We start from the raw sequence: 12261 nt of genomic DNA, 5'->3' as shown, positions 1-12261 counted from the left end.
GCACAGCCTCTGTCCACAGGGAACCCAGGCACCCAGCAGGCAGGGCCTGCTCTTGCTGGGCTGGAGCAGCACCTGCCTGTGGCGCAAGGGGGGGGGAAGGAAGGGAAGAGGGTTGTTCCAGCATGGCCTCAGCAGGCGAGGGGGGTGGCACTCCAGCCCTGTCCATCCCCTTTTTAATCACTTTACTGGTTAAATATGAAGTTTAACCGGTTAACCAATTAAACAGGATTTTACATCCCTAAATACAACAGTAACCTGAGCCTGAACTGGTGACCTGTGGATGAAGCACCCTATATCATGTTTCAAGTCCTCCCAGACATAATGGGGGCAGAAGGAAAACAGTGAAAATATTTGATTTTATCTTTCTATAAAAAGTACATTGACCAAATACTGTGGTACATCCAGATTTGCTTATTTTAAATAAGCCCCTTTTTTGAAAAGGACCTTCCATTGGTTGATTAGCAGAACTGTGGAGCTCATTTTCTAACTGCCCCTTCTTGCTTATACTCTTTGCCCCCATTTTCAGCCATCAGTGGCCAGATACTGCTGATATGATACAAACCCCTATATGTACTGACGGCATTTACTCCAGTTTAATATGCTTTCCTTAACTACACAAATGTGTACTGCTGCTCTACCAGTGGCTGCTAGCCTATAAATAGGCAAATCCTCAGTGCAGACAAGGGCTAACTGTGAGTGTCCATAGTTGGTTTTACAATATTGATGCTTGCTAAAACTTTTGGTATACTTGCAAAACTAAAAATAGAAATATTCACGCTACTTTACTCCCAAGAGACTTGGAGTGGGATTGTCAAAGCATCTAAGTGTCACAGAAGCACACTTCTCCTTGGCTTTCAATACAACTTCATAAATCCTGCTGTTTATCTTTTTAAATATATATATATATATACACACACATTTTTCTGCTATGAAAACCTTACATCAAAATTTAAGTCAAAGCGAGGCAATAACACTCTGCTATAGTGCAAAACAACAGGACACGTTCAGCATGGGAGGTTTAAGTAGGACTTTGGGAAAAATTTCCTGTCAGGGTGGTTAAGCCCTGGAATAAATTGCCTACGGAGCATGTGGAATTTCTCATCATTGGTGATTTTTAAGAGCTGGCTTGACAAACACCTACATGAATAGTTGCTGCAGCTTGGACTGTGGGGGTATGTCTAGACTACATGGCTCCGTCGACGGAGATTAAATAATCCCCGCTTCATTAAAATAAATATGGCCGCCGCGCTGTGCTGACGATCAGCTGATCTGGCACAGCGTGGCAGTCTAGACACAGATCTGTCGGCTAGGGAAGCCTTTGCTGACCTATCCTGTAAACCTCGTTTCATGAGGCATAAGGGATCGGTCGGCAAAGGCTTCCCCAGCTGACAGATCCACGTCTAGACTGCTGCGTTGTGCCACATCAGCTGATCGTCGGCACAGTGCGGCAGCCATGTTTATTTTAAGGAAGCGGGGATTATTTAAATCCCCGCTTCTTTGCCTATGCCGAGTAAACTAGTTTACATGGCTCCATCGACGGAGCCATGTAGTCTAGACATACCCTGGGAGGCAGGACCCCAGCACCACCTAAAGTCTTTCTCCCTTTGCTGAGGCCCCACCTTGGACAGGGAGGGGAGGAGGCAGGGCAGCATGCCGATCATGCCCGCCTCCGAGAGGGGAGGAGGCGGGGGCAGCACGCCATGTGCCCCAGCCTCCTCAGAGTACTGGGGCAGGGAAGAGAGGTGATGGAGTGCATACATGCAGCGCAGCTCCCCCGCCTCCCTGGAGCACTGGGGGAGGGGGAGAAAGACAAGGGAGCACATGTGTGCAGCATGGCTCCCCTTTGGGCCCCCCTCCCCCGCCTCCCTGGAGCACTGGGGGAGGGAGGATGCTGCACGGTTCCAGCCTCACTGGCTCAGGGCACTGGGAGGGCAGGTGCTGGGGCAGCAATACTCTGCCCCCCAAACACCTACAGCAGGCACTCTAGGGGCGGAGCATGAGCGAGGGCGAGGTCAGGCTGGCAGTTTGGGAAGGCAAAGCCTTCCCCTGCCTAAGCCACTGGATGCCCATGAACACCTGTCAGGGAATGTCTAGAACAGTGGTCCCCAACCGTTTGGGGTTGCCGGGCACCAGGGGGCGTGGCCGTTCGCCCGCCGGGCGCCCGGGGGGGGGCGGGGCCCCCCCATAGCCGCATTCCGGGGCCGGCACTCTCCCCTCAAGCGCCGTGCGCCCGGGGCCGGCGCTGGCGCTCTGTCCCCCAAGTGCAGCGCGCCCGGGGCCGGCACTAGCGCTTTCTCCACCCCCCATGCACCGTGGGGGGTGAATCCGCGGCGCCCCGGGGCCGGCGCTCACAGTGCGCCACGCGCCCGGGGCCGACTCCGGCATCGCGCATGCGCCATGTGCCCAGGGCCGAGAAATGCCATGGCGCCCGCGGGCACCGTGTTGGGGACCACGGGTCTAGAATAATGCTTAGCCTTATCGTGAATGCTGGGGAGTGGACCACATGACCTCTTCAGGCGCTATGATTCTATGATTCCCTCAGCAGACTTTTCTTGGATTTAAGTTCAGCTGTAGGATGCTTTTTCTTCTGCTCAGCTTTGTAAAATATTATTGCTTGTTCCTGGAGTGACTGTTCTGTGACTGCTACAGGATTGATCAAAGCAATGCTCCACACATGACAGCTACTCGAAATTAAAAGTGGCAAAGTTACACTGACTCAGCCTAGGGCTGTAAACCACTCCTGGCACCCATTGCCACTTGTTTGCTGAATCACCAAATTCATAATTGTGGTATTGCTATTTGCTTGGCAGGAACACTATGGCTGTCTGAAGGGGCTCACAATAAGCTGGATTGGTGATGGCAACAATGTCCTGAACTCCATCATGATGAGTGCTGCTAAATTTGGGATGCATTTGCATGTTGCTACTCCAAAGGTAAGAGAGTCCTGAACTTGGAGGAAGGGAAGCAACACTTTCTAAGACTCAAGTTCCAGTCTCAGACACTTGCATGCTTCCCAGAAGCTGCACATCTGGCTAGGCCAGCGATGGTCAATAATTTTTGCAGGGAGGGGCCACTTCACGAATTTTGGTTTGTGGTCATGAGCTGACACCAGCCCCCCAGCAGGGGCGGTGCCTCAGGTGGAAAGGGGCTGTTCCCTCTATTTAAATCATTGCTCTGGGGTGAGACTGGGGATGAGGAGTTCAGTATGCAGGCTGTCCTGGGAGAGAGGACAACCCCAGTCCTCTCTCACCTCAGCAACTTGCAGCCGGGTGAGAAGCACCTGTCCATGGCTACTGCTCCTGCAGTGGGCATAGCCATGGGATGGGGGCATGTCTCCCAGCTAGGAACAGACACATATAGTGAGACAAACTCAAATATATAGTAGATTTGTGTGTGTCCTGAAGGGTTGACAGAGAATACTTCCCTTCAGAGGTAAGTGTGTAGGGGGGAGTGAGGAGCAAGATTTTCTTTGTTTTATAGTAAAATTTTTGACATCTCATGATGCCCCCAATTTCCTTTCTGATTTAGAAACACAGTTAGATTGAGAGGAAGAGAGTGGCAACCTGGAATATAAAACTTCTTGCCTTTCCTATTTGGTATCTGAGTTGCCTTCATTTCAGTGGATGTGCATGTTTCGTTCAGTAGACTTTTTACATAGATTTTCATTTCTATATAAATAATTAAAATATAACATGACTCATTGGGCTAGGGACTGCCCTTCTACAATATGTTTGTTCAGCACTATACTGAATGGCTACGTCTAGATTGCATCCCTTTTTCGGAAAAGGGATGCAAATTAGACGTATGGCAGTTGCTAATGAAGCGGGGATTTAAATCTCCTCCACTTCATTAACATAAAAATGGCTGGCGCTTTTTTTTGGCACGGAGCTTTGCCGGAAAAAAGCACCAGTCTAGATGTGGATCTTTCGGAAAATAAAGCCTTTTCCGAAATATCCCTTGTCCTTTATTTTAAGAGGGATAAGGGATCTTTCGGAAAAGGCTTTATTTTCCACAAGATCCATGTCTAGACTGGTGCTTTTTTCCGGGAAAGCTCCGTGCCGAAAAAAAGCACCAGCCATTTTTATGCTAATGAAGTGGGGGAGATTTAAATCCCCGCTTCATTAGCAATTGCGATACGTCTAATTTACATCCCTTTTACGAAAAAGGGATGTAGTCTAGATGTAGCCAATGAGGTCCTGATCCTGACGAATGTTCTAAGCAGCTTCACAGGTGATTAATCAGCCCCGCCCAGTCAGAGGCTCAGGGCTCCCATGCAGCTTAGAGGGAACACTGATCCTGACTTGGGCCTTTCAGCACCTACTTAAATATAAACAATAGACTTGAGGGGAAGGACATTGGCTTCCCAAAGAAGTTCAAAATTTTGCTTTATTCCAAATTAAAATGAAACTTGGAAGTTTCAGAATTTTCTGAGAGTGAAAATTACAAAGAACCCCTTTGCTTTATACTGACTGAAATGTTTCATTTAGACAAAATTGTTTGTTTCAATTTTATCTTAAAATCTGATAACATATAGTATAACACAGAATACAAAATCAAAATAAAAAATTGAAATATCCTGTTTCAAAAATGTCAGACTGGAATTTTGAATAAGTGTTGTAATGCCTTGTTTGAGAGGCCTGGCATGGGATAAGTGACTAACATTTGGAAGAAGGCCTCAATATTTATTGGATGATAAGATTAGGGAGATGATAGATCACTGGGCTGAAAACAGAAACATTTGTGCTAAATAAGATAAGTAAATAGGTCAGTAGACTAAAAAGACAGAATGTATGAGCCAGCTAAGATAAGAGGGAGACTAGCCAGGGAAACATTTAATAGGAACAAGAATAACATTATATAGACAGAATATGCTACACAGGAATTGGTTCCTGCAAAGTAACCAAATCAATCCCAAAGCATGTAATGCAATATGTCCAAATCTATATAGAGAAAAAGGTTTCCTGGGTAACTTTGAATGTGTGCTATGTCTTACCCACCATTCAAGTCTGATCAACGCAGCTTAGCCTTGCTGCTTGCCAACTAAAAATATGTGTGACAAAGTCTGAAGTAGAGCAGATTTCTTGGGAAGCCAAGTGGTAAGAGTTCTTGAAGGGAATCCCAAATAACCTTTCCTCAGTTTTTTCCCAAATGGATTTCAGGAAAATTGACACAGATTTGAGGAGTATTTTGATTTTGACAGAACAAGCATTCTCCTGTGGGAAATGGTTCCATCAAAGTTTTTTGACCAGCTCAATAAAATAATAATGCAAATGTGCACTGTAATGTTATCAACTTTTTGACAGGGCTTTGGACCGGACCCCAACATCATTAAAGTAGCTGAAGAATACTCCAAAGAGGTACGAGTTGATATATTACGTATTGTTTACTTTATGTTTTAAATGAAATTGTCTGACCTCCACTGCCTTACTCATATTAGTATGGCACCAAACTGTTTTTCACGACTGATCCCTTGGAAGCTGCAAGTGGAGCCAACGTCCTAGTCACAGACACGTGGATAAGCATGGGACAAGAAGAGGAGAAGGCAGAGCGAATGAAGGCCTTCCAGGGTTATCAGATCACAATGCAGGTAATGGTCATGCTGATACTGTTTTGTGAGTGATGGGATTTGGAGCTTATGTCATGATAATGCGAGAAGCTCCTGCCCTCTTATGAATTTCAGCCCTGTTGAAAGTAGGGTTGCCAGATGGTTTCAACAAAAATACTGGACAAACTTGACATTACATCACAATCTACATTACATCTTATTGAGAAAATACCGGACATTTATATTTTCTCATTTATATTTTCTCAATTTGTTTCCCTGAACAGAAAGCTCAAATACCGGATTGTCCGATTCAAAACTGGACACCTGGCAACCATACTTGGAAGCTGGCTGAGTCTCTCCCCTTGACTTGCTATTCTCACAAGGAAGGGCAGGGGAGGGCTATGTGCAGCTCAGAGAAACTCTATTCCCACCTCCTGTGAGAAACATAGACAGAACTAGGTCTCTATTTCACCCCCTCTCTTTCCCCTGTTGCAGTACCTGGCCTGAGTGGGGGCAAAAAGAGCTGAAAAGCCCCTTGAGTTGCCTCCTCCAGCCTGGTAAGAGAACAGGGGACCTGCTGAAGGCCCCTTCTAGGTCAGGAACAAAGGACTGAAGAACCCTAAGAGTAGCAGAGCTGAGGCTGTGGGGCTGGTCTGGACTGAGTGGGGTGGTGGCTGATGGGTGCAGGGACTGAACTGAGGGTGGGGGCTGAGTGAGGACAAAACTGAGGGGGGAAAGAGACAGGATTAATTGCTGGATAAGGGATGGGCACATGAGGGATGAGAGCTCCTTCAGCAGAAGCCAGAATTACCTTTCCCAATACATTCGGGAAAGTAAGTGAGTGGGTGCCATGCGCACACACACTGGGGAAGGGCAGAGGAGAGTTTGGAAATCTAAAGACAGACCAAAAAAAACACAATAGAATATTTGTTTAAAAGCCTTCCAAATTTTGGGGTTGTGATGGTGTCAGACTCATGATTTTTGGTCTGTTGAGGTTAGCAGTACTGAGTTTATTTGGTCTAATCCACTCTTGTAGGTTCCATGTTTAAATCAACCCTATCAAAGCATTCATTTTATAGTTGGTATAGGATGGGGCATGGGTATCGGTATGCGCTTCACACCAACACAAAGCCCCCTAACCAGCACAATTGCTGTCTCAATTACCTGAGGCTTCCCCTGCCAAACTGTCCCAACCTGGCCTTTCTGGCGTGGGACTTTGCTACTAGATGCACACATCTAGAGCACGAACAGAGGGGAGCATCAAGGGTTTACTTCTCCCTATCTCAAGGACTCTGTATTTAACTTTCTGCTCCTCTCTGCCCACCCCAACTTATTATATCCACACTGCAAGAGAAGATCCCTTAAATGTCTCCCAGGCTAAGCTGCAATAATGCGCATATTGGAATTCATAGAGGGCATAGCCAGGGCACCATTTTGGGCAGATTAGCATGTATCTGTAAATGAGCAATGCTTTCAGTAAACATTTTTAAAAACCCATTTAGCTGAAATACTTATAAAAGAAACAACTGTTAGAGAAAATGGAAACAAACAAAACATTAACTGTTGGAATATAAATTATGATATTTTAGTCTTTATTATAATCAGTGACCTAAATGAACTGATTTTAACTCTAGTCCCCAAAATGCTAGTAGCAGAAATGGCTCAGCTTGCTTAAAACGTTATAATCCTTTGATCATCTATTAGATCGATATAGTATGTGTTACTGATGCCAAAAGAATTAACCAGGACCTTTTTAGACCTGTTCTTAATATGCAATTATTGCCATTATCCATATATACTGCTGGCATTTGGCATTGCTGTCCAGAGTGTACTTATTGATCAACCTGTTGGTTCACCACAATTCTTGCTCTTCTTTCAAAGACAAAAGTTTCGGGGTGAAATCCAGGCCCCATTGAAATCAATGGCATTGATTTGAATGGGCCCAGCTGATCACTCTGTATTCTGATCTTATTCACACTGGTGTCAATCTAGATTAACTCTGCTCACATCAGAGAATTACTCCAGGTCCACAGAGTGTAAATGAGACAGAATCTGGCCCAAATTTTCTCTTTCTCACTAAAGATCTTGGTAATATACCATCACTTTGCTCACCTCTGTCATGCTTTTTTTATCTTTAGACTGGAAAAGCTGCAGCTTCTGATTGGACTTTTTTACACTGTTTACCAAGAAAGCCTCAAGAAGTTGATGATGAAGTATTTTATTCTCCACGGTCACTGGTTTTCCAGGAGGCTGAAAACAGAAAATGGACAATTATGGTATGAAAAGCAAATAAGAACAGTTAGGGGTTATGCAGTACTTGGCTATTGTTCTGCCCTTTGATCCAGATTTTGATTTAGCATGACTCTTCAGTATAACACATGCCTTAATATAACTGTTGCAAAACCCTGCCCTAACAGGTCACAGTTTTAAGTGCATCACATTTATTGTGAGAGACAATGTCAGTTCTTTTCTGCTTTTACCTTAATCTACTCTTGCTTGACCCAGATTGTTTTAATTGGGGGAGCTCTCCTTTTTTAATTGCATTTTTTATATGGAGTTATGCTAGCAAGTAGCTTGAGTCTCGTATACACTTAAAACTTGGGTTGACACACCTTGAGCGGCATAGCTTTGCTGACCTAGACTCCTGGTGCAGCTGCTGATAGGCCGATGAAAGCATTCTTCCACTGATCTAGCTACCATTACTTGAGGAGGTGCAGTTATGACAGCAATGGGATACCCCTTCAGTCACTGTAGTTCATGTTTACTCTACCCTATAGAATTACGGCACCATAGCTACACTGCTGTAAACAGAGTGTTGACAGACTCTAAGCTCCACCTCTTCCAAACACTCCAAATAGCAATCCCAAGAATGGTGCTATAAAGGCTACATTTAAAAAAAATGTTTATAGCAGATGACATCAGCGATCCTGTAATCCTTTGTAAGGCTGAGCTGCCATGTTATAGTGTGAATTTTGCTTAAAGAAGGATTGCAAAATGAAGCCTTTGAGGTAAAAGTATGTGCTCTCTATTTACATATAGGGCTTTGGTGCTGGATATTGCAAAGTATACTATGCGACCTACAAGAATATAGTTAGCATTAAACGCAAATTGTAACTCCACCCTCAATATTCCTACCACTGTCCTATTTTCCACAATTTGGACTCACTGTAGATTTTAGAACAGTCATGCTAAGAAAGGTAGTGAAACCTCGACTTCCCCAAGGTGAGGAAACAGAAATGGAGTCACCAACTTGCCTTTCTCTAAGCATAGCTTTCCAGTCAAGTATTACTGTAAAACTGTCAATATAAATTAGAGTAATACTTCGACAGAAACAGATGAAGAACAGAAGTGCAGGGCCTGTGTATACAAAAACAGAGAGGAAAACCAAATCCTATTTAGGTACAATCTTTCTTCTCTTTGACTGCCACTTTCCAATACTCTCATTTTATAATGACAGGTATATCTAAGGATTGTCAGAGAGCATGAAGCATAGCAAAGAAGTTTCATGACAGACAATACAGTCAGGGTTTTCTATTTTATGGGGCAACAACAACTGTGGTTAAACTGGTCCAAATGTCAATGTCCTTACTTAAGTAAAACTGCCATTGATGTCCACAGAAATTTTGCTCCTGTCTGCATTGAGGATCAAATTTAGCATCCATATACATGAGTGCAGATCAGGAGTAACTGCAGACAGAGGTTAGTCAGTTAAAAAGATTTCAGAATTTGGTCCAGTATTGATACTGGTTCTAGCATTTTTTTTCTTGAACTCTCCTATTGTACATTCTTGTGTGGTGTGCACAGAGGAAACATATTGAATACAAACAAAACACTATAATTTTTAGACTCTTTGATGTTTCACAATTGGAAATTCTAGAAAGTAAATCTAAGCATGCAATTTCTGCTGGGAAAAATAATTTTCAGCACAGAGCCTTGGAACTCAAAAAATATTTTTCCCTGTTTATTTTCTTTGCAGTGTCTGTTTCCAATATGATCGGGTTTTTTTCCCTCCCCCTCTAGGCTGTCATGGTTTCCCTGCTGACAGATTACTCACCACAGCTGCAAAAACCTACATTTTGATGCTTGGATTCCTGCCAAGAGAAAATATTCCTCACCAGCAAAGTATTCTGGTCTGCAAATATATAGCTATCTTTCACACAGGATCAAAGCAATGAATGATTCCTTAATAAAACTGCATAGGCTGACTCTGCTGAACTGTATAATATTGCTTTGCACTCATGAAAACCTTGGAGATGAACGATGCGAATTAAACTGTGCAGCATTGCGATAGCAGTGCTTTTTCTAGATGCTTTAAGTTGTGTCACTTTTGTATCGATTCATGTCTCTTAAGTTTTCCAAAGCTGTAGTTTAATGAAAAGATCCATTATTATCATAAGCAGTGGTTTATGTATGTAGTGGTAGAACTGGTGTTGCAAGCCTCCAGATCTATTATATAACCTCTGTGCATCTGACCCTAAATCTGTTGGATTTTCTTGTTGATCTTGGGGCACGTCTGCAGAGAACTAGCACCTTCTTGCTATATTCTGGGACCTCAGCAATTTTCCTAGCTGCACCCTGGCCACCTTGTGACCCGCACCTCAATCTGGGTTTGAGGCTGTCATAGAGATTCTATCAGATTATCGTAAACAGGAAGATTGTTGAGGTCTGGCTGGAGCATAGTGCTGTAGCGTACACACTGAAGACTGCCACAGAGTTGGGTATGGGTGAAGGAGTATGGCTAATTAGTATGGATTGACTACTCTTCCTTGCCCCCACTCTGTCATCTCCCACAGACAGAATTTGGGCTAATGAAGCAAATTGTCCATTTTTTTCATACTCTCTGTGGCAAAAAGCAGAGGTGAGGAGAGCCAAAGTGAATGTTGCTTTATGGTAGGAGTTTGCTCTAGATTTCATCTAGCAGTGACTTGTGGTGTGCATACACATTAATTCCTCTTGGTAGTAAACAGAAGATTGTGAGAACTGTAGGTTGGTGGTGGATTTCTGAAATTTCAATGAAAACTTTGCATACAGTGTTTTCAAAAAAATTCCCAATTTTTTCTTTTTAAAACCAGCTCATTGAAGAGTTGGATTTTTTTAAAAATTTGAAATTCCAGCAAAAATATAGATGAAAAAAACTCAAAATAATCTAGTGACTTTTTTCTGCAGTTTTGGACTAGCCCTAAACACTGCTTGATCCTCTCCACATAATTGTGAGCCACACATGATTGAAACAGCATTTTATGGGGATAACAATATTCCTTTGAAGCCCATTTGACTGCACAGTGTGTGATTCAGTTTTTCAAGTGCTGTGCTTGTCTTTCTCTTGTCCAGAATCACTTTTGGCAGTAATGTCACATGAACAGGGAATTTACACCAAATTCATGTCCAGAGTGGAAAAATGAATGATTTACTTTCCCCATCACGTGTGTGGTTATAGTTCAGAGGTTTGCACTATGGCATATGTATGGTTGTACTAGGTACTGCTTAGTGAATTAGACCTGAGTTCAACAAGATGCTTCAACATGTGTGTAGTCCCAGTGAACTTAATGAAACTAGTCACATGCTTAAAATTACCCCGCTGACTATGTACCTTGATGAATCAAAGCCTTAATGCTTGTTGAGATTTAGCCAATTACTTTTTGCCAGTCCTTTCCTGAAGTTTTATTTAGACTAAAATTAATCTTATTATGGTCTGGATTAATAAACTATAATCAAAGACAGATGGCTTTTGAATAACAATTTCATTGTTGATATTTTCAATGATAAATATTTTATAATAAATTCATTTAAAAAATCACTTTGTGTCCTCCCTCCCTTTCTGTGTTTTGGTTTCCTGAGCTGTAAAATGGACCTACTAATACTTTCCTTGCATCACAGGGGCATTGAGAGATTTAATGCATTAATGTATGCAAAGCACTCAGAGATCTTTGGATGGATAAATGTGCAAGGTACTCTTATGCCTTCCAAACGTGTCATGAATTCATTATTCTGATAAGCGAGAGATGACTGCAAATGAGGTGAGCAATGCAGAAGCAATAAAATGGAAAGATGTTATGGAAAAAATATTTTCCAGTAATAGCAATCAAAGAACCTAAAACAAATGTATATTAAGGGACAGCATGTAATGGCTTGCAGTACCCTTCCAAGTGTTTATTATGCTTTAACCAGTAGAAGTGTTACTTTCATTGGTGAAAACATCTTAACTATAGATTCTTTTTTATTTTACATGGCTACTTAGAATACCATGATTTCTGCAGGGATAGAACCCAGATTCTCTTTCTCCAGAAACGCTGTACCTTTCTTAATTCAGCTAAAGCAGAATTATTTCTAGTAGCATAAGGGGTATGATGCATAGTTAAGTGGTTATGACTACATCAGAGACCAAGGGGACACACACATCTTAGCCAGTTCATTACAATACAGGCTGCACATCTATAAACCAGGACTCTCTGATCCAGCAGGACCATGGATGTTCCAGGATCAGAGAGAATCCTGGTGCACTGCGGGGCGGTGTGATGCAGCGGTGTGCCGGAAGCCTGGCACATGGCTCAGCTGGGCTGGGGGGTGGAGGGGAGTCGGGAAGCTCCATGTGTGGCCCAGCAGAGCTGCCCAGGGGAGCCGGGAACCTTGGTGGGGCAGCAGGGTGGGGGATGGGACCAGTAGCAGAGGGGCCAAAAATGACCTCACCTGGTCCAGTAAAATCCCTCATCTGGTAC

The 12261-nt window shown here is 43.4% G+C and overlaps 1 protein-coding gene across 1 annotated transcript in view; it reads left to right on the top strand.

The window, feature by feature from the left end:
* The window catches only part of OTC (ornithine transcarbamylase), a 51950-nt gene extending 40608 nt beyond the window's left edge, over positions 1-11342 (top strand). The window contains exons 7-11 of the mRNA XM_006133937.5: positions 2811-2933; positions 5304-5357; positions 5438-5587; positions 7684-7821; positions 9566-11342. Coding sequence (XP_006133999.1) covers positions 2811-2933; positions 5304-5357; positions 5438-5587; positions 7684-7821; positions 9566-9625 — 525 coding nt within the window. The 3' untranslated portion in view covers positions 9626-11342. The remainder of the gene's footprint in view (positions 1-2810; positions 2934-5303; positions 5358-5437; positions 5588-7683; positions 7822-9565) is intronic.
* The last annotated feature ends 919 nt before the right edge of the window (positions 11343-12261 follow it).

The sequence above is a fragment of the Pelodiscus sinensis genome, chromosome 1, assembly GCF_052426305.1.
Source record: "Pelodiscus sinensis isolate ZL-2025 chromosome 1, ASM5242630v1, whole genome shotgun sequence".
Classification (NCBI taxonomy): domain Eukaryota; kingdom Metazoa; phylum Chordata; order Testudines; family Trionychidae; genus Pelodiscus; species Pelodiscus sinensis.
This window is presented reverse-complemented; position numbering and strand designations above follow the sequence as displayed.